Source organism: Podarcis erhardii (assembly GCF_964252035.2).
Source record: "Podarcis erhardii genome assembly, chromosome: 8".
Taxonomy (NCBI): domain Eukaryota; kingdom Metazoa; phylum Chordata; class Lepidosauria; order Squamata; family Lacertidae; genus Podarcis; species Podarcis erhardii.
In genome coordinates, this window is record NC_138499.1 from 48,671,795 (window position 1) to 48,691,790 (window position 19,996).

Consider the following 19,996-nt stretch of genomic DNA (forward strand, 5'->3'; position numbering starts at 1 on the left):
ATGATTGCCTTTAAACAAGAATTATGCATAAGGACAAGTATACCAGTCTGGAAGGCTCCTGTGGATTAAAAGAATATATAAAGCCCAGTATGAAGGAAATGAAGTTCTTTGTCTTTCCCTATATGCAAGGAACACAATGTAAAGCCCATTCATTGAATTGGCTATCTATTTCCTTGTAAGATGGGATTCTCCACAGAACCCAAGGAGGGTCTTCTGCCCATGGCACCGGACACACGATATATATGAAGTTCTATGGGCACTTGGGAGTTGCTTGCAGACAGCCTTCTGCTCTTCCAAAGAAATATGCTGAAGGTTTGTAAATAAATAAATAAAAATAAACAAAAGCAACAAAGGAGCAAAACCCAGAAAAAGTTGGTTGTGTTTAATTCCAATGGAAATAAACTGAACGTACTTATAAAGAGTTTGAAGTGCGTGGATTTTAAGGGGCTAACATTGCAATCCTATACACGTTTTCTTAGAAGTCCCACTGAGGTCAAAGGGAATTATTCCCAAGTAAGTGTGTGTGGGATAATACACATTTTCTCTGGGTTGTGCCCAATGTCCCATTCATTTCCCATCTTTGAATACTGATTCAGTTTTGAATTAAAAATAAAGTTTTTAAAAGCACAAGAACCTAAATCAGCAGCTTCAAGCTTGTTTAACTCTGGGTTGGATTAAGGAGAGAGTATGCTTCTGAAAGACTCATTCATAGATTTCATTTGGTCATTTAGCACGTCACAGTATTCACTCGAAACGTGGTGTAGGTTTGTGCTTCGAGGAGTTTTAAAGCACATCTTTGAACAGGTGTGTCAATAGAAAGGCTTCCTGGGACCCCTGAACTTCAAGGGACATCTACTAACCATCTGGAGATGATGACACACACAACAGTACAGGAAGTCCTTCAGGGAGTGTCCTTTGGGAAGGACTTGCGCTTAAGACTACTTCAATGGCCACAGCATTATTTTGTCACGTGTGTTCAAGGCACTGCATAAATATCAAGTGGCACTACCTAATGCACTTAAAACCCTATTTCTCAGCTGAGGACTATTGCAACGGTATACATCTATCGCTATGTGCTGATTATACTTGGATTTGCTTTTTCTGACGTAGTGCGGTACTGGCGACACAGCTGATGCTGAGAAGGTGGAAGTGCTGCAGACTGGAAGATTCCCTGAGAAGAAACCAGGGCCTTTTACTTCTTCTCATGCTTCTTGGTTAGTTGCCCTCTCTCCAGCTGCAGGCTCCCACTGCCATGCCTCGCCTTCTCCTTTTGCTGGCTCTCCTGGGAGAGCTGCTGGACAGCCTGCTGAATGACTGTGTGGACAATCTGCTTGCTCACGTTCTGCAGCTTTGCCTCTTCTTGTTCATTTCCACATTTATCTCCTGACCAGGAAAGAAGAGAATATGAGTTTAATTCATATTATGTGTTACTTTTACTGTTTGCTCACGTTCTGCAGCTTTGCCTCTTCTTGTTTACATTTATCTCCTGACCAGGAAAGAAGAGCATATGAGTTTAATTCATATTATGTGTTACTTTTACTGTTTGCTCACGTTCTGCAGCTTTGCCTCTTCTTGTTCATTTCCACATTTATCTCCTGACCAGGAAAGAAGAGAATATGAGTTTAATTCATATTATGTGTTACTTTTACTGTTGTTAGCCTCTCTGAGCCCAGCTTTGGCTGGGGAGTGCGGGATATAAATAAAATCTTAATAATAATAATAATAATATATGCATACATATATACAACCTAAAACTGAGCCACCCTATATTTCAAAACAAGATTCCTTTCTCCAAGAGAGTGGTCTGTTATATAGCCATGCCTGTGACACATCTGCCCCCTTGCTAAAGCAAGTTCAGAGTTGTTTGGCTGTGCATCACAATCTGTACTCATGAACAAGCTCCCATAGCACAAACCCTTTGCAATTATTTTAATTAGTGGTGGCTGCTGTCCACTGATACTCATATGGTGGAAGCCAGGGAGGACAACAGTAGGTGGAGCCAAAGCCAACAGCAGGTCCTCCTCGCTAGTTCTACAAGGACAACACTGAGACTATGGAGGAGGAAGCTGACAGCTAGGGCCAACCAATGGACTGGTTGTTATAAGTAAGACAGCAAATAGGTATAGGCTGCCTGAGGGTGGGCCAAAGTTGGCGAGGCAGTGCTCCATTTGTTGTAATAGACCAGCCTACATTGATTTTAATTGGAAATTTAATTTTCTTAAATTTCCTAGATTGTACCCATATTTCTTGAGATTTCTCATCCTGGCAAGTGGCAGTGTCTGCTTTCTAACTTCACAGATAATATAACAAATAAAGAAGGCTATTTAAAAATGACACTCATCATATGAAAGGGAACAAACATTTGGGAATTACTAAACATCCTTCCTGCAAGAGCAAGCTGAAAGAGAATCATTACATTAAGCAAACATTGGCCTGTGAGTGTGGAGAGCCTGTTCCTTCTGACACAATACTCACAAATGGCACATTCATTATCAACTTATCAGCCACTGGAAATAGTATTGTTGTCTTTATTGTAATTATAATCTCTGGCTGCTGTTCTCCAGCCTCATGTGTTTGCCTCAAAAACAGGCTGTGAATAATGATGTGGACCATCTGTGCTCTTAGATAAAGGGTAATTAGAAGAGGTGTAGTGACTCTGGAGGGTGCTGCTGGCAGCAAAGGATAGTTGGGTTAAATAAAGTTGTCCCAGGTAAAAATGTCTACCAATGTGTCTTGGAAATAATCAGCACACTAGGCAATTAAAAAAACAAACACATTTTAACTTGTCAGAAACTGATCTCTTTTTGTTGGTGTTTCACTTTAGTCCCAATACATTATTTGGAAGTAAGTCCCATTCATTTAAATAGAATTCCCTTATGGATCTCATTCTTTGAATTTTTGTAGCACATGCAGCAATTGCGGCCTAGGCTGCAGTCTTTTTTAAAAATAATAAATGTCTGAGGAAAATCCAAAAAGTTGAAAAAATGACTTGTGGTTGTGGCACTGGTTTTTGTTTGCACAACGTGTCATTTTATACATAGATGACTGGGGCTGAGGGATCAAATATATCTATACTAATAATAAATTATTTCACTAAATGATTTCTCATGCAAAACACTGTGTAAGCTTGTACCTTTGTAGGGCATGAGTGCTAATTACTTACCTGAAATTGGTTATTATATAACATATAACACAGTGGTTTTCAAGAAATCAATGTGACTTACACCAAGACTAACTTGCCCCATTGATTTCAGTTCGAACTTAAGTTCATTTTACTTAATCTGGATATTGCCGCACAGCTCCGAAAGAGAATAGATATTACCTGGTTGAAGCTTATAGGTCTAAATCTGCTCTACATGTTAATGAATTTTAATGAGTTATTAATATTTCTTTTTAATGTTTTACTATTTTGTTATAAAGTTTATTTGTTTGTCATACATTACCCAAAGCTCCTTTTAAGGAAGGGCAATTTATAAAAATCTTAAGTACCCAAGTAAACAAATCAGAATTTATTTCAATGAATAGTGATTCTCCTGCCAAAGAAATCTTCACCCAGAGAGCAAGAATAAATCTTCAATCCTAAACACACTTACTTGAGAGTAAGTCTCGTCTCATTGAATTCAGTCACATTTACACCTGAGTAACCACGTTGTTGAAAAAATAGGAGTTTCTTGGTTAAAACAGACTTTTTAATAATCCTGTTTGCAATTATCTTATTGTTCCTTAAACTACATTCTTCAAAATCGATTTCGCATCCTAATGGGCTTAACTTCAGAATTAGTGACTTGAGGACTGTGGACAGAGGGAAGAGAACATAGGAATTCAGACTAGACCATAACAACACAATTTTATGCATATCTACTCAGAAGTAAGTCTCGTTGTGTTTAATGAGACTTACACCTAGAAGAGTGTGTATAGGATTTCAAGCTGTGAGCTGTAGTGGTTAGAATACCAGGCTGGGAAAGAGCTGAGTCAAATCCCCATGCAGCCATGAAGCTCCTTGAGGACCTTGGGACCAGTAATTAAAAGACCCTGATGTTGGGAAAGATTGAGGGCACAAGGAGAAGGGGAAGACAGAGGACGAGATGGTTGGACAGTGTTCTCGAAGCTACCAGCATTAGTTTGACCAAACTGCGGGAGGCAGTGGAAGACAGGAGTGCCTCGCGTGCTCTGGTCCATGGGGTCATGAAGAGTCAGACACGACTAAACGACTAAACAACAACAACATTTCTGTGAAGAGAAAATGGGGGGGTTCCCTAACAGTGGAATCCTAATTATGTCTACTCAAAACTAAGTCCGCAGAGTTCAGCTGAGATTTCTCCCAAGTAAATGGAGTTAGGACTGCAGCCCAAGAATGCTACTTTGAGCTGCTTGGAAGGAATCATAGAATCATAGAGTTGGAAGGGAACCCAACACTCATCTAGTCTTTTCCAGGCTAAACATACCCAGCTCCTTCAAATGCTCCTCATGAGGCTTAGCTGCCAGACTCTTGATCATCTTGGTTGTCCTCTTCTGCACATGTTCCAGCTTGTCAACATTCATCTTAAATTGTGGTGCCCAGAATTGGGCACAGTATTCCAAGTGTGGTCTGACTAAGGCAGAATAGAGTGGTCCTATTGATCAAGTGGTACCCTTGATCTGGACACTATACTTCTGTTGATGCAGCCTAGGATAGAATTAGGGTTTTTTTTTATGCTGTATCACACTGTTGACTCATGTTAAGCTTGTGGTCCACCAAGACCCCATGATCCTTTTCACATGTACTGCTAGTAAGCCAGGTGTCCCCCATCCTATATTTGTGCATCTGGTTCTTCCTGCCTAAGTGCAGAAGTGGGAGATAATGCAGTAAATAAATAAATGAGAATAAATAACAAGATCTGCTTGGGGATTATTATTTTTTAAGGTGAATTTAGAAGCAGCTTTTGCTACAGATAATTTTTCTCCTCTCTCTAAATAACTAAACATACAAGCAAGCAAGCAAACAAACAAACATAATTTGGAGAAACTTTCAAACTAGGGAGAGAATTCCTTATGACTAACCACCATGTGACCTTATGATTCAGAGAGAGGGAGAGAAAGACACCTATAAGGACAAACCGCTAGTAAACACTTTTTTGCACACAGGCACAGCGCTGTTTTCCTGCTGAAGAACAGTCGTTCCATTTATCAGCCTCCCACTAACTCAGACCCCTCCCGTATGCTTCCCCGCAGTTTTCTTTGGCCCAGAGCTGTTGGGATGAAGAAGAAGAACTTTATTTCATCTGGTCCCAAACAAAACTGACTCCACAATAGCTCCGGGTGGTCCTCTGCGGCGTTTCTGCCCGCATGCCTGTCGGGACAGCATATCAACAGTCCCGATCTGCATTTGGGTGGAGGTGCGCGCGTGTGTATGTGTGCAGGCACGCATGCAGGCATGTACGTACGTATGTTTGGGGAAGAGCTCCGCCCCTGCTTCTCAAGGAGAGCAGAAAAGGCCCACCGTGCAACGATCTAAGGGAGTGAATGTGTGTGTGTGTGTGTGTGTGTGTGTGTGTGTGAGAGAGAGAGAGAGAGAGAGAGAGAGAGAGAGAGAGAGAGAGAGAGAGATGAAGTAAATACGTTACCTGGAGCAAACACCATGATCTCTTCCTGCCAAGGGAACAGTATACTGAGAGGACGTGGATAGAAGGGGGGAAAGGCGGGAGCCGGTCGAGCGAGAAGCACCAGAGCGTGCGCTGCGCAAGGACTCCCAGGAGAAGTAGCACCTTGGACAGCTCCCAGAGTAGGACAGCGGAGTCAACGGCGCGGTGCTTCCTCGGCGATTACCTCCACAATGCACCGCTCTGGAAAGGAGGAGGAAGAAGAGGAGGAGAGGGGAGGGGGAAAGAGAGACCGGGACTCAGCTCATATCTCATTCCTTCGTCTGCTGTACGCACAGTAATGCTGGACTCTGCAGCAGCAGCAGCAGCAGCAGGGGAGGGGGAAAGGGAAGCGCAGAGGCTCTCGGCAGGAGGATAAACTAATTGCTCCTAATTAACTCTTCTTGTCAACCTCAGCGCTGGATGCAGCAAGCCTGACATTTACGGGGTATTTTGCAAGGGTAAGCTTAAAAGCCCCTTGTTAAGCAGGCTCTGTGGAGTTTTCGGGACGTTGCAGCTTAGCATCTCATGCAGGTCCACCACCGCAAAAAATAAAAAATAAAATATCGTAATTAGCTGTAGATCTTTCCTGGGTCCGTCCACTGTAGGCAGCTTCAAGAGAACAGAAAAAAGCCGCTTGACACTAGAGCTGGGGGGTGGGGGGGTGGGAATACGATGCAGAAAATATTTTCGCTGGTATCTTTTTATCCCAGTGTAGTCTTAGTATTGCCAGATGATCACGACTTAACAGAAGCAAGAGTGACTTCTGAAAATGTTACAGATAGGTAGCCGTGTTGGTCTGCCATAGTCAAAACAAAACAAAAAAATTCCTTCCAGTAGCACCTTAAAGACCAACTAAGTTAGTTCTTGGTATGAGCTTTCGTGTGCATGCACACTTCTTCAGATACACGTGTATCTGAAGAAGTGTGCATGCACACGAAAGCTCATACCAAGAACTAACTTAGTTGGTCTTTAAGGTGCTACTGGAAGGAATTTTTTTGTTTTGTTCTGAAAATGTCTCATCACTTGAGCTGGCTATTGCATATGCCACTTTCGGCATACAGGAAAAACAAATATACTGTTATGGGCTTGGGGGTGCCAGACCCCTCTAAATTCCTGGATTCAATAAAAGCTAATCAAGCCAGGCTAGCCTCCTGGGTTCTGCCTGGGTGATGAGCCATTAAGAGAGCAAAGGAGAGGGGACTCTGTGCCAGATGACATATGGGTGGGGGGCATCCTCCAGCTCTTAGACAAAGCCTGAGACTTGAGGGCAGAGTTTGCTGTGTTGTGATGTAGAGGAAAAAGCTGCAGGCTCCAAAGGGAGAGCAAGCAAGCAAGCGAGTGCCATGGTTGATTTCTGCTTAACACACAGTGTTGCATGCCACCCCAATCTTCAAGCAGTGCAACATTCCAGGAGTTCTGGGTACTCACTCAAGATAAGGCACTTACACAGCGGAGACTGTGGTGTCTTTATGGTATGCGGTTAATTTACACATATATACAACCTGAACTTATGATGAAAGGGTTCACAGGATTAACACCCCAAGAAGGTTCTTCTTCTCCCATAATCATAGCCTTGGATTCAAGTAGAAATATAAGCCAAGGCTCTTTCTGCTTTTCCAGCCTAAATGAAGTTCGTGTGGTACTGGCGGTCCACAGACCAGTTTGGTATCTTCTAGTTTTGGCGTCTAACTGTTCACCTTCATCATGATCTTTAACTTCATTCTCACCATTAAGGCCGACCCACCCATGAGGCAAGATGATGCGAGACTGGCTGAGGCAGTAGGATCCACAAGGACAGCAGAGCCTGCTGTCAATCCTTCTCTCCCCCACCCCAGGCTGTTCTTGGTGTAGATCTTCCCTCATCCTTTCTTCCCTGGTGGTGGGGGGGCCTTTGGGGAGTGCACCTCAAGTGCCAAAATGGGCCATCCCTGCTCACCATTGTGCCTGAACTATTGGGCCCCTGAGTTCTCCTTCAACTCCTTCAACACTTCTTGGCCCTCAAAATGCAGCTTTTGGTAAGCATATCCTGTTGTATAATTTCTGATTATGATGCCCAATTTGCTGTGATGCAAAAAATAAAACAAAGTTTATGTGGGTTGTTCCAAATATTCTGAGAGGAAAGGCTTCATTTGTTTGTTAAAGTCACAGCCTCTTTCCTGAAGGACAAAAATCGCAGAATAAGAAGGCCAAGGGATTCAATATACTGTTTATTTATAGAAATATTTATTTTCAGAACTAATATGTGTTCTAAGTTGTGTCCATGCTAGGATTTCTGGTACCAGATCAATGTTCACTGAAATAGACTCCGTTATGAATGACATCTAACATTAGGTTATGGCAAAGTTGCATACTTTTATAAATATATATAAACAGATCCAATGTCATCCAATGACTGCAATAAATAATTGAACCTGGTCCAATGACCAGCAAGGAAACTACCATATTTTGTCCCATCCCAATGATTCAGGGTTACATTCAAGATATTAAAATCTAATAAATTAAAATAATGCCACCTGGACTCCCTAAATGATAGCACAAATGTCTAAGAATGTAAGACGAGCCCTATTGGCTCAGGTCAAAGGCCCATCTAGCTCATCATCATGTTCTCAGTGGCCAATCAGATGCTTCTGAGAACAAACAGAACATTGCAAAGCAGCGCCGTCCCTACTTGTGAATCTCAGCAATTGGTATCCAGAGGCATACTGCCTCCGACATTTAATCTCTTTGTCGCTATCTACCTCAATTCCTATTCTTCAAAAAATTAATCCAGACACAGGGATCTGCACTACTGCTCCCATTTTGAAGACAAATATTTCATTGTTTCTCTGCAATCTTCTTCTTCTCCTTTAGAACGCTTTTGTCATCCAAAACTCCCAACCACCTCCCAACGGAGCTTCCTGCCACAAATGTCTACAAAGCATTTTGTTGTTGATCTTGGATGTTTTACACAAAGTATACCCCTTGAAGGGTTTTGTGTGTGAGAGCATGTCTCAGTTATGGCTTACTTGTATTTCTCTTGCCAAAGTGTACAAAAGATAACGAACAAGGCATGTGTGGGTAACGAAGAGGTCACAACAGTGGCACAACTGTCATTCGACTTTCAACTGAATTTGCTTATGTGGCCAAAAATTCCAGGTGTATGATCTGGTTTTTTCCATGCCATCTCAGGCTGGTTACCTTAACACTAATGTCTGCAGCCTGAGAGTCAGTCCGTTTCTTTTGAAATCACATTTCTAGCCATTAAGGGCATACATTTTTATTCAGGAAAGGAAAAGGCAGGGTTAGGAATGGTGTTTACATCACAGAGATGAGAACACTTGCTCAAAGACCAGTCCAATCAAAATGTACTCAACTATACTAAGAATTGAATTTACTGCGTTGCAGTGTGCCACTTTACCACTTTTTATTTTTTAAAAAACTTATCCTGCTTCTTTTATCATCAGTCAGGTATTTTTTTTTTCTTACCACTTACCTCGTCAATAAATGCTTACTCAGTTTCTGAACACCAGAAGGATGGATAGAAAAAACCAAGGGCCAGCCTGCTTCACAAAACGTGGACATAATTGTTTTCCTGTCTTCTGTTCTTCCCCGCTGTGCCTTTTCCACCTTAAATCTTTCATTTCTTTTTCCAGAACATGAGCCTCTAGAAATGTCACCACCTTTTAAGCATCTGCATTAATGCTGAAATCAACAAGCTTCTGGGTGTAACAACCTACAAATCTTAATAACCTATAAATCGCTACTATGGTGGAAATATAGCCATGGTCAAATATTGAATGGTCCATGAGAAAGCAATCAAAACTGTAATAATTATAGTGTTTCAGTGGTAATGTGACATAAGTCATTATCGTATTGAGGCTAAACATTCTCAAAATCCTGAAGCTAGAATGTCTCCTGGTGTTTTGAACAAATAAATATGAATACTAGTAGATCTCATGCTTGCATTAGCATGTTTAAAAGGAGACATGCTTTTAACAGAAATGTACACGTTGGATTGTATGTATATCATTCTTAGTCTTTCTACAAATACATGCATACAAGGGGCTGCTACCTGCTTGCCAACCCCGGTGTGATGGCCTGGGATTTGGACTCGGAGGCTGAACCTGAGGAATCCCAGGCTGCACAGGAGTCCCTGCCTCCAGAACCAGCTGAGCCGGGGCTGGGGCTTGAGCCTGAAGGGTCCTCACTTGTGCTGGATCCTCAGGTGCAGGCACCAGCTGAGTCTGCTCTGGCTCCTGAGGTGATGGAGGACCCATTGCCTGCAGGTGCTCCACTCTCAGCCCCGTCAGGGGAAGCTGAGGTTGCTTCTAGGTCCGGTAACCCTCCCGCCCTTCCTGAGCTGCAGAGGCTCAGGGCAGAGAGGTGGAGGGAACCAAGTTCCCACAGGAGGAGTGCTCGCCTCCAGGCCAGGAGAGGCGAGTCACCTGTGGACCGGGGCCGCCCTATGCCTCGGGGCAGATAAAAGCCAGCTAGCCCCAGTCCCAGGTTGCGGGAGCAACATTGTTGGTAGCCTGTTCCTGCCTGCACCCTGTTCTGCTCTCCTGCCGGAGTTCCTGACCTCACCCGACTCCTTGCCTTGACCCCGCTTCAGCTTTGATTGACAACCTCCATACCGCACCCTCGGACTGGACTTGGACCTTGCCGCACGGTTAACCCTTGGGACCAGCACACCTGCCTAGCCATCAACACCCCTTCTCCCACACCTGGCCAACCCTTCCTCCCTTTACACATAACCAAAGACATTTTACATTTCACCCATCCCCTTGCCTTGCCTATCCCCTCACAGCTCGCTCAAACCTCCACTCCTCCTTACAGCTCACCCCAAAATACCCCATCATCCCCTTTAGGAGCATGCGAGGGACCTTAAGAGAAGGGTTGAGCAGACTGCTCTCTGAAGCAATCCGTTGTTCAACACTGCTCCAGTGATGTTTAAGAGAGTAGGGTGCTTCAGAAGTTTGCCAAGCACCTCCCACTCCTCTTAAAGGGCTCGCCTGTGATGCCTGCAACCTGCACTGCTTGCCTGCCTGCTGGTGTCATACTGGAGTTGCCATGAATGTCTATTGGCAGCCAGACAACTGCTGTGTGAAGAGAGCTTTACAGTTCTATTATATGGTAAGATATTATGCTATTTATTTGCATTTTGTTATATAATTATGAGGCATAGCTGGCAAATTGTTGCCGTGTACATGTCTAGTGAGTGTGTTACTTAACAATATGCATGATAGTTTCAGTACTAAAGTCATGTTAATTTGTTTATGTCACCTATAGCAATTCATTTCAAATACTAAGGCAGGTGCTCCAATCATCATTCACTACTTGTTAAGCACATAAATTGGATCTTTATAGTCATCTCTGTCTGACTTATAAACCAAGAATCTTATAAGCAAACAGGTTTTAGGTTATATAAAGTCACTGAAGTTGCATATCAGACATTCTAAAACCAATATATCAAAAAGTAAAATAAAATAAGAATGCTGTAAAATGTATAGACACATTACACCATGTATTCTAAAATATTTGTGTTTTATTTACAAGACAATTTTCAAACGGTTGGCATTTTAAATTTAACTTAAACTTGTCTATTCATTGAATGATTCACAACATTGTAACAAAGATCAATAGTTAGATGCAATTTTATTCTAATACTTAAAAATGTTAGTCTTAATTACTATTTAGAAATGCAACAGGTGATTTGACACACAATAATTTATAAATACATATTCTAATAACTAATTCTAACCCAATGTTATAAACATTTTTTGTCCAATGTTAATTAAAATTTAACCTTGATAATAGAAGTATGTTAAAAATGTGTGGGGAAATTTCTTTAAAGACTTGAACGGACTTCAGCCTTCTCTTACTGCATGGAAATCCCATCCTACAGTTCATTACAAATGCAATTGTAATCACTGAGACATCTTAAAGCATATCTGAATGGTAAGTTGTATTTCAAATAAAACTGGTTCATTAATTCAGGGCAGGCAGGCTAAGGAAGTATTGCAATCACTTCACATGCCTAAAATTTTCTTGTACACAAAATGATCCCAAGATCATACATTTCCTATCAATTCCCTGAAACCTAAGCTCTGACACTAAGCTGCAAACCGAAGCACACTTCATAGCAAATAAGCCTAACTGAACATTAAGCCTAGCTGAACTTAAGATTGCTTTCCAAACAGAAATGCTTAGGATTGGGATGTAAATCTCAAACACTAAATATTACAGCTAACTGTAACGCAGCCAAAGGCTACAAATCTATACACACTAGCTAGGGGGTGATCTCCACTGAATTCAGTGGGATTTCGGAGTAAACACACATAGGATTGCACTGCAAGACTAGTGGAATTCTTACGTTACTGAGCAGGGAATATGCTATGAAATCATAACAAAATGCAGCTGTGTAACTCTAAATGCCTTAAGGAATGTTGATATGTGTTGCCATTTTCTCTATCCTTTCCTAATCACATTCCCATCATCCCAGTTCCTCCAGGTTTCATGAAAAGGCTGCTCAAGTAGGCCTAGTTCTTACCAAAGTGTTGGGCTATACACTTTACAGACTGCAGGTCAAGCTCAAACGAATGCTCCCCATAAGGAAAACTACAATCTTCTGAAGAAGACTAGGCTATCTTTCTTCTTGATGTCTAATTTTCCACTGAAGCAATTTGTATAGAAGAGCATCATTGTAAACTGCAACCCCGCGTGAAGAGGCATCGTCTACTGAAAACCAGGTTGTAGAGTCTTTAAAGCTATCCTATAGTAAGCTTCAACCCAATTGCCTGATGTTCTGAACTATTTGCTTCAGATCTTCAAGCTATACCTAATTATCAATCATTTAAGAACAGTAAAAGAACCTTGAAAGAAAGCAAGGATTTACTACAGCTGACTGTAGCAGAGCGACACTGCCTTCCTTGAGATGCTTTTCTCTACTTCTTTTCTTTCCTGTAACAATATGCCTTGGCTCCTTTTAACTCTGCACTGGAATAAATTATGCTGATGGAAGAGCAGGATGATGGATCTGTGCATTCTTGGACAATGGCCATGGAGACCAGAAAACCCCGGTTAAGGAACCTGAGTTTGTCAAGTGGTATTTGCACCTTTCCAACTGTAAGCAGCAGTGCAACAGCTGATCCCTGCCATTTCCATTTTCTTAGGGCTAGGCTCCCTATCAGAATACAATTAAAAGCCTCCTAAAATAAGACAAAGACAACTGTTATTTTTGTCTTGAGCTGAAGACAGGAATAGCAAAGCAAAATGCAGGCACATAGGTAAGGCGGCCCAGGGAGGAGAGGAAAAACATCTGCAAGACAGAGAGTGGTTCTAATGACCTTGGGATACACCAACTCACCAGCTGAAGAAACAAGATAATTCCCAGTGTTCAGATGCCCACACAGCTACATTAAAAACTTGTAGTGACCATCACAGTGGATTAACAGACAACTGCAAAGAGCTATTATATAAAGACTAAAGTCATACCTTCATGAGTTTTGATTAGGGGGACAACAATACATTTCTTATTTTAAAATGATTTTTTGCACTCATTGTAATTCATAATTTCAAAGTAAAAAAAAACTGTTGTAGCAGACATTATTTATTTAAACTGTTCAAATACTCATTAATAGCCCAATCTTCAGGCCGATGGAACCAAAAGACTTGGAGTGACATACTTACATGGAACAAATTTCCACTGAAATCCATGAGCTTACTTCCACATTAACAGCTGCAATCCAGTGAATCCCTAATGGGCACACGTTTTGGTTCAGCAGCTTTTCCTGTCACTTGTCACCATCCTGAATGGACAATCTCTAAGGTATTTAGAGATTCCCTTGATCACAGGAAGCATACTTATGATTGGGATGCCAAAGCAACTGAAATCAATGGAACATAAATAGTTTAAATTGAAATATTTTAGTGTAATTTCCCTGTGCATTGGAGTGTAAGGCCTTCCATTCCACATGCGTAGAGTTTACTAGACATGCAATGAAACCCAGAGTTTTAAGAGGAGTAAATACTGTCTAGAGTCTGACTCTGTTTTTTTATTTATGCCTGGACTGTTGACTAAATCAAAGCCTTCTCCCATGTTTAACGTCACTGATAGGGTAGTTCTTTGCTGCAAATTTCAAACTATATTTCTACTCACAAAATCCCTTTAAAAATACTTTTTCCAATGGTGAGTTATCAGACCAAACATTTTTCAACTTGTGGATTCTTCTGCTTTTAACTGCAAGCTATAGTTTCCAGCTGTTGTTCTGCCTCCGCAGCCATAGCTGCTGCCTGTAATTGTTCTGTTTCACTTTGGAGAGCACTGGTTGTGGTTACTTGTTTCCTTTCGCTGTGCATATTGTTTTCATGTCTCTTTAAATCAGATGCTTTGGCAAATGCTTTAGTACAAGAACCACAGACAAAAGGCTTTTCCCCTCTGTGTCTTCTTTCGTGGTCTTTCAGGTGAGACTTGTGCTTGAAAGCTTTGTCGCACATGTGGCAGGCAAACGGCCGTTCGTTACTGTGAACCCTCTCGTGCTTCTTTAGGTCTGGAGCACGAATGAAAGACTTCCCACATACTTCACAGCTATATGGTTTATAGCCTGTGTGGATCTTTAGATGCTCTTTCAAATGGGCTTGGGTGGTAAAGCCTTTAGTGCACATTTCACAAACAAAGGGTCTATCCGCAGTATGAAGTTTTTCATGTTTTCTCAATCGTGCTTCGTCTGAAAATGTTTTGCCACATGCCTGACATGCAATCTGCTCTCTGTGACCATAAAGCAAATATTCAAATTTCATGTCGCCAGCTGCTGTTGTCCATGCTGGCGTCTGTTCATCCTTGACTTCACTGATGCCATCGTTAAATGCTAGAGCTTGAGGAGTTTGAGATCCTAGTTCTTTTGTTTCGGCAGTGTCTATGGACTCTACTTCCTGACCGTAGCAGTTCACTTTTCGAACCTCTTCACTGCCCAGCTCTTTCAGAATTGCTTCCTGAACTCGCAAAGTTGCAGTTGGTGACTTGCCATCTTCTTGACTGGGAGGGGTTCCTTCCATTGTCATATCTGATGGGCTATCATCATGATCGCCAATTTCTTCAACCTCATCGTCTTGGTTATCATTAGATTCACCCATTGATCTGTTTATTTTAAGACAGTACTTATTTTTTGATTGCGAATTGTCTTCCGGACTAGAAACATCACGTTTCTGAGAACAGAGTTTGTCCAAAAATCTAATCCCAAGAATCTGACCAGACGACATCATTAAATTAACGTCTTCTTTTTTAACTGAAATCTTGGCTGTGTACATATAATTTAGCACTTCCTCAAATATATCTGACCGAAGGAAATCAATCTCTATTACTGATGAGCTGTCAACTTCCAGTTTTTTGAAAAGCTTTTTAAAATAGGTACTACAAGCGGCAAGCACACACCTGTGGGCCCTGAATTTCACGTCTTCAACAACAATAGCGATGTCACAAAATTCTCCTTCCAATCGCTGCTCATTTAATGTTTTCAGAAATACAGTTTTGTGATCGTCGTCATTATATTTAATGGTTTCAGACATACTGAGGAAAAACTCCTGCAGAAAAATTATGAAAATATTTATTTGTAAGCTACTCTGACAAAACAAAAGACATTTTGAGAAATGTAGTATTAGATCTGAACTTTATAACTCAGATTTGCTCAACAACATTTCAAGCAATTAATAACCTTTAAAAATCTCAATACAGTGGTACCTCGGGTTACATACGCTTCAGGTTACATACGCTTCAGGTTACAGACTCCGCTAACCTAGAAACAGTACCTCGGGTTAAGAACTTTGCTTCAGGAGAAGAACAGAAATCGTGCTCCAGCGGCATGCTAGCAGCAGGAGGCCCCATTAGCTAAAGTGGTGCTTCAGGTTAAGAACAGCTTCAGGTTAAGAACGGACCCCCAGAACGAATGAAGTACTTAACCTGAGGTACCACTGTAGACACAAAGTTGATCTACCTATTATTGTGTAAGCATCACAGGAAAACAACAACAACAGTGCCATTCTTCTCTAAGAAAGTGGGCAAGTGAACTGTGGACCACAGTCATAAATACTTTAGGATTTCCGGCTTGCCTGCAAGTTGTCCACTGGTCTAGATTGAACATCATCTGGGATAATGAAAGGTTGCATCCCAACACATTGCTCAGCAGTGCGGCCAAACATATAAATCCTTCCTTCCAACTATGTTCGGAAGGCAGCAACAACAAATCTGAGTTTGAAGGGCAAGAGCTGAAGCAGGAGGAGTAGAAAGTGCTTGGAACGGGAGAGGAAGACAAAAGGTATGAAGTGAGGGAGAGGAGAGGCAAAGAGGAAATGGCCCTCTTCCCAAATGGTCCTCTTCGCAAATATGCCCCATCATTTCACTGGCAAACTTGTACAGTCATACCTTGGAAGTCGAGCGGAATCCGTTCTGGAAGTCCAATCGACTTCCAAAGTGTTCGACTTCCAAAGTGTGCTTCTGATTGGCTGCAGGAAGCTCCTGCAGCCAAACGGTGCCCCGTTAAACATTCGGCTTCCAAAATAACGTTCGAAAACCGGAAAAGTCACTTCCGGGTTTCGATTGTTCAGGAACCAAAATGTTCGAGAACTAGGTTGTTCGAAAACCAAGGTAAGACTGTATAGGCAATTACCTAATGACTAAAATAATTTACTGAAGCAGAAAATTAAGGAAATGCAAAAAAGAAATATTAAGACTGTACCATGAACAATGAAGGATTTTTTTCTTAATATCTGAACAAAATGTTGACGGTAGGTTAACCTTTATCCTGAGGACCCTGAACCTGAAAGAGAAAACGATGAGGTATCTTTTAAAAGAGTATTATTTTTCTATTATCCCATTTTTCCTTTAAAGAGTTCAGAATGGTCTACCAGGTTGTCCCTTTTATGATGAGTTAGAGGAGGCTGAGAGGACTGGTGAGCTTCATTGCTGAGTAGGGATTTGAACCCAGATCTGACTCTGTAATTTATACCACACTGGCTTCCATGTCTTTATTGCTAGTATAGTATTTCTACATTAAAATCAACACAACTTATTTCTGAAAGCAGAATCTTTGCATACTTGCAAGGACAAAATGCACAACAGATCCTATAGTTCCATATAATCCTACTCTCTCACAATTTAGGCCACAATTTCCAAGATAGGCCATTCTCCCTGCTGAGGTTCTGATATCAGAGATATCAGGCATGTTCATGGTAGTATAGTTGTAGACTAGGCCCTTCTATGCCTTTAACGTGAACATCAGCAACTACTCACCTATAGGCCTGCAGGATATTTATAAAAACACTAGTAACTTGTATGGTGGAGACTTGGGGAAGAGCAGGAACTGCACACATACGTGTACGTGTGTGTGTGTTTGTGTGTAGAGAACAGGAATGTGGCTCATGTACATATGATTCAAAGGGGGGGGAGTTTCAAATTGTTCCAGCTATGGATAACTTTTATTAAGCAAATTATTTTTGCAAGTATATGAAATATTCCACTGTAAAATCTGGTACAGCAGCAACTGTATGGAATTTTGATTTTGTTGTTTATCCTTTGACTTTATTTTTAAGCAGTAAGAAGACCAAGAAATGAAGGGAAATATACAGATGTTTTTATCTCTTAAAGCATAAATCGTTGCTTCTCGGGTTTCTGGTTTTTATTTTCATTTGTTCCACTTTTTCTGTTTCACAAAATCCAAGCAAGTTATTCATTTGTATCCAACTCTGGTTGCTCACAGTCATTAGCAAAGGTGTTGTGTCTGATGTGTGTCTTGCCTAATACATGTCCTGTACGCTTGCTGGCTTTTATTTCCCTTCCAAATGCAGGTGATGTTTTGCTCCGGCTTCCACAACCTCAGCCGTTCAGATGTTTTTGGCCTACAACTCCCATGATCCTTATCAGGATCAGGCATGTTCAGGGTAGTATAGTGGTCAGGAATGATGGGAACTGTAGTCTCAAAACATCTGGAGGGCTGAGGTTGAGGAAGTCTGGTTTAGCTTCACAAAAGCAAGTGGTTTAGACTTGCGTGTGAAAAAAGTCTTGTCATGGGCCATGCCAAGAAGGTGGCACCACCTGCCATTGTCAAGCCCACAATGGTTGATATTGCAGGAGGTGCTTCTTTAAATACTTTGGTCCAAAGCCATTTAAGGCTTTGTGCGCTAGTACTAGCACCTTTAATTATTACTATTAACAGACAACCCTAGGAGTGGATAAGCAGGGGATGGGTTGCTCCCCACTAATGGAATGTCCACCCTGATGAGATGCATCTGCTTCCTTCATTATTAACATTCAGCATGCCTTCAAAAACGTTCTTGTTCTCCTGATGACTGAACTGTTACTGGAAACTCTCGAATTTCTGAGTGTTACATTTTCATATACTTTTCATTTTAGGGAATTCAGACAACACCTCTATCTGTTCAGCCCACATGAGACAGGGTTCTTGGGCAGATGGCTTGGCATATCCATCTGACAAATCAGAGCAGGAGGCAGGACTAACTAGTACAGGTGGCTCTGCAACCCACCCATCAAATTTCTTGAATATATTGGGAGAGGAACCATCTGAGCGTAACTATTGTTAAGCTTGCTAGATTTAAGAAATACAGTATGACATTTTTTATACAAAAAAAACCTGCATGTGGGAATCCTCTTGCAATCAATTAAGATTTTCCCCACGTAAACAGATTTCAGTTTTGTTTATTTACTGAAATGCCTACTCCTACCCTTCAGTAGCCACTCAGCCTTCTCAGAGTAAGCAAATATATTCAATCTAATGAAACTAAAGCAAGACTAATAAAGCAATCCCATAACTGTCTGCTTGCATCCAGTTCAGTAGCTTCGTCTGAAGGTGATCTTAAACTCCTATATCTAGGGATACAGGAGTTTAAGATCACCTTCTAGGGACCTTGGACAAACTACTTTTTGATGTACTAAGTATTTTCGTTATCAAAGATACCACTTTAAATTTACTCACATAACTTTTTAAATAAAATGTGATGACGTACACTTTTTGTGCTTTTAAAGGAAACTAAAATTGAGATAAACCCTAACTGCAGCAATGTTTATTTAAAGAGCATGGTTTACTACCATCGCAATAAGCACCATAGACTAGTGAATATATCCTCAAACAATCCCCCACTCCACCCGCGCGCCCTAAATCAAATTTGAATTAAAGAGGGCGAAAGCATAATAAACACTCTTACTCGGAAATCAACACCGCGACAACCATTATGAGTCAGTCCCGATTCCTATTTGTTTCGTACTGAACCGATGGCGATTTTTTCCTCTATAGGCGAGCAAGAGCGTGCATTCGCGGCGTGCACGTACTGGAACACAACTCCTCCTCCGGCAAGCAGGCGAGCAGCGCGCGAGTAACCATGGAGCAGACGTGCACGGTGCATACTCGGTGCATGCGTGCTAGTGCCCGTTCGGGGACGATGCCTGTGCCCCCGCTAAGACGGGGCTGCAGCGGAGTGGAGCGCACCCTCGCCTCACACGTGCGGCTCCCCCGTCCTATTCCGCCCGCCACCGAAGAGGCGGAGCCCAGCAAGGCCCGCGCGCAAGGCGCTGCTGGCCCCGCAGCCACCGCTCGCGCTCGCGCTCCCTCGCCGAATGCGGGGCGGCGGAGGACGGGAGGAAGGAAGGCGGGGTGGGGGCGCTGCGGCAATCTCGGGCGCCGAAAGGAAACGCTTCCCACCGGAGAGCGCCCTCGGCCGCGGCCGAGAAGGCGGCCCTTTCCTGTCGGGACTGCCCCGAGTGGCGCGAGGCAGCCTAGCAGGCCCGAGCCGGGCGGCGCGCGCGGGAGCAGCTGCTGCAAAAGGGCGGCGCGCGGCGGAGCCTCCCCCAGTGCACCTCCCCTCCCCCTCCTCCCGCTCGCCCGGTTCCGCCAGCCTAGGCTCGAGTGCGCGCGCAGATGCCCCTCGCGCTTACCTGCCACGCTCGGCGAAGGGACAGAATATGGGGAGGGGAGGGGGAGGGGGTGGCCGCGGCCGCAGCAGCGCTCCGCTCAGAGTAAAGGGCTATTTTGGGGGGGGATGGGGGGGGATGGGATGTAAGGGGAAATGGCGCGCGTCTCTGACCGTTACCGCCGCTTCCTGCACGAGCATTCAGTGCGCGCGCGCGGCGGCCAGAGGAGGCGCGCCGGAGGCGGGAACGTGCATGCGCGGTGCGAGCAGGGCGCGCCCCCCGCAGGGAGAGAGCGAGAGAGAGGAGGGGGCGGGTGCTCGGATGAGGAGGGAGGCCGCTCATTCGCGCAGGGGGCCTGGAGGGGGCAGAACGGGGAGCCCGACCAGCCATTCTGAGGCGGCCTCGGCGGGCTCACGCACACAGGAGGGCCGACGCCGCGCGTCGCCATGGACGGGGCCGCGCCGAGAGTTGAAGCGGCCTC

General features: G+C 43.1%; 1 protein-coding gene across 2 annotated transcripts; it reads right to left on the bottom strand.

Moving 5' to 3' along the window:
* Window positions 1–11,125: 11,125 nt before the first annotated feature.
* On the bottom strand, window positions 11,126–19,713 carry ZBTB14 (zinc finger and BTB domain containing 14). Of its 2 annotated transcripts, none has more exons than XM_081873871.1 (3): window positions 19,540–19,713; window positions 16,331–16,411; window positions 11,126–15,179 (listed from the first exon to the last, which is right to left on the bottom strand). In XM_081873871.1, the coding sequence occupies exons 2-3, from the start codon at window positions 16,331–16,333 to the stop codon at window positions 13,836–13,838; spliced, it is 1,347 nt and encodes a 448-aa protein (XP_081729997.1). In that variant the 5' UTR covers window positions 16,334–16,411; window positions 19,540–19,713; the 3' UTR covers window positions 11,126–13,835. The 2 variants fall into 2 exon arrangements, with proteins under 2 accessions (XP_081729997.1, XP_081729996.1); XM_081873870.1 differs by lacking the exon at window positions 19,540–19,713 and adding an exon at window positions 18,813–19,476.
* Window positions 19,714–19,996: the final 283 nt, after the last annotated feature.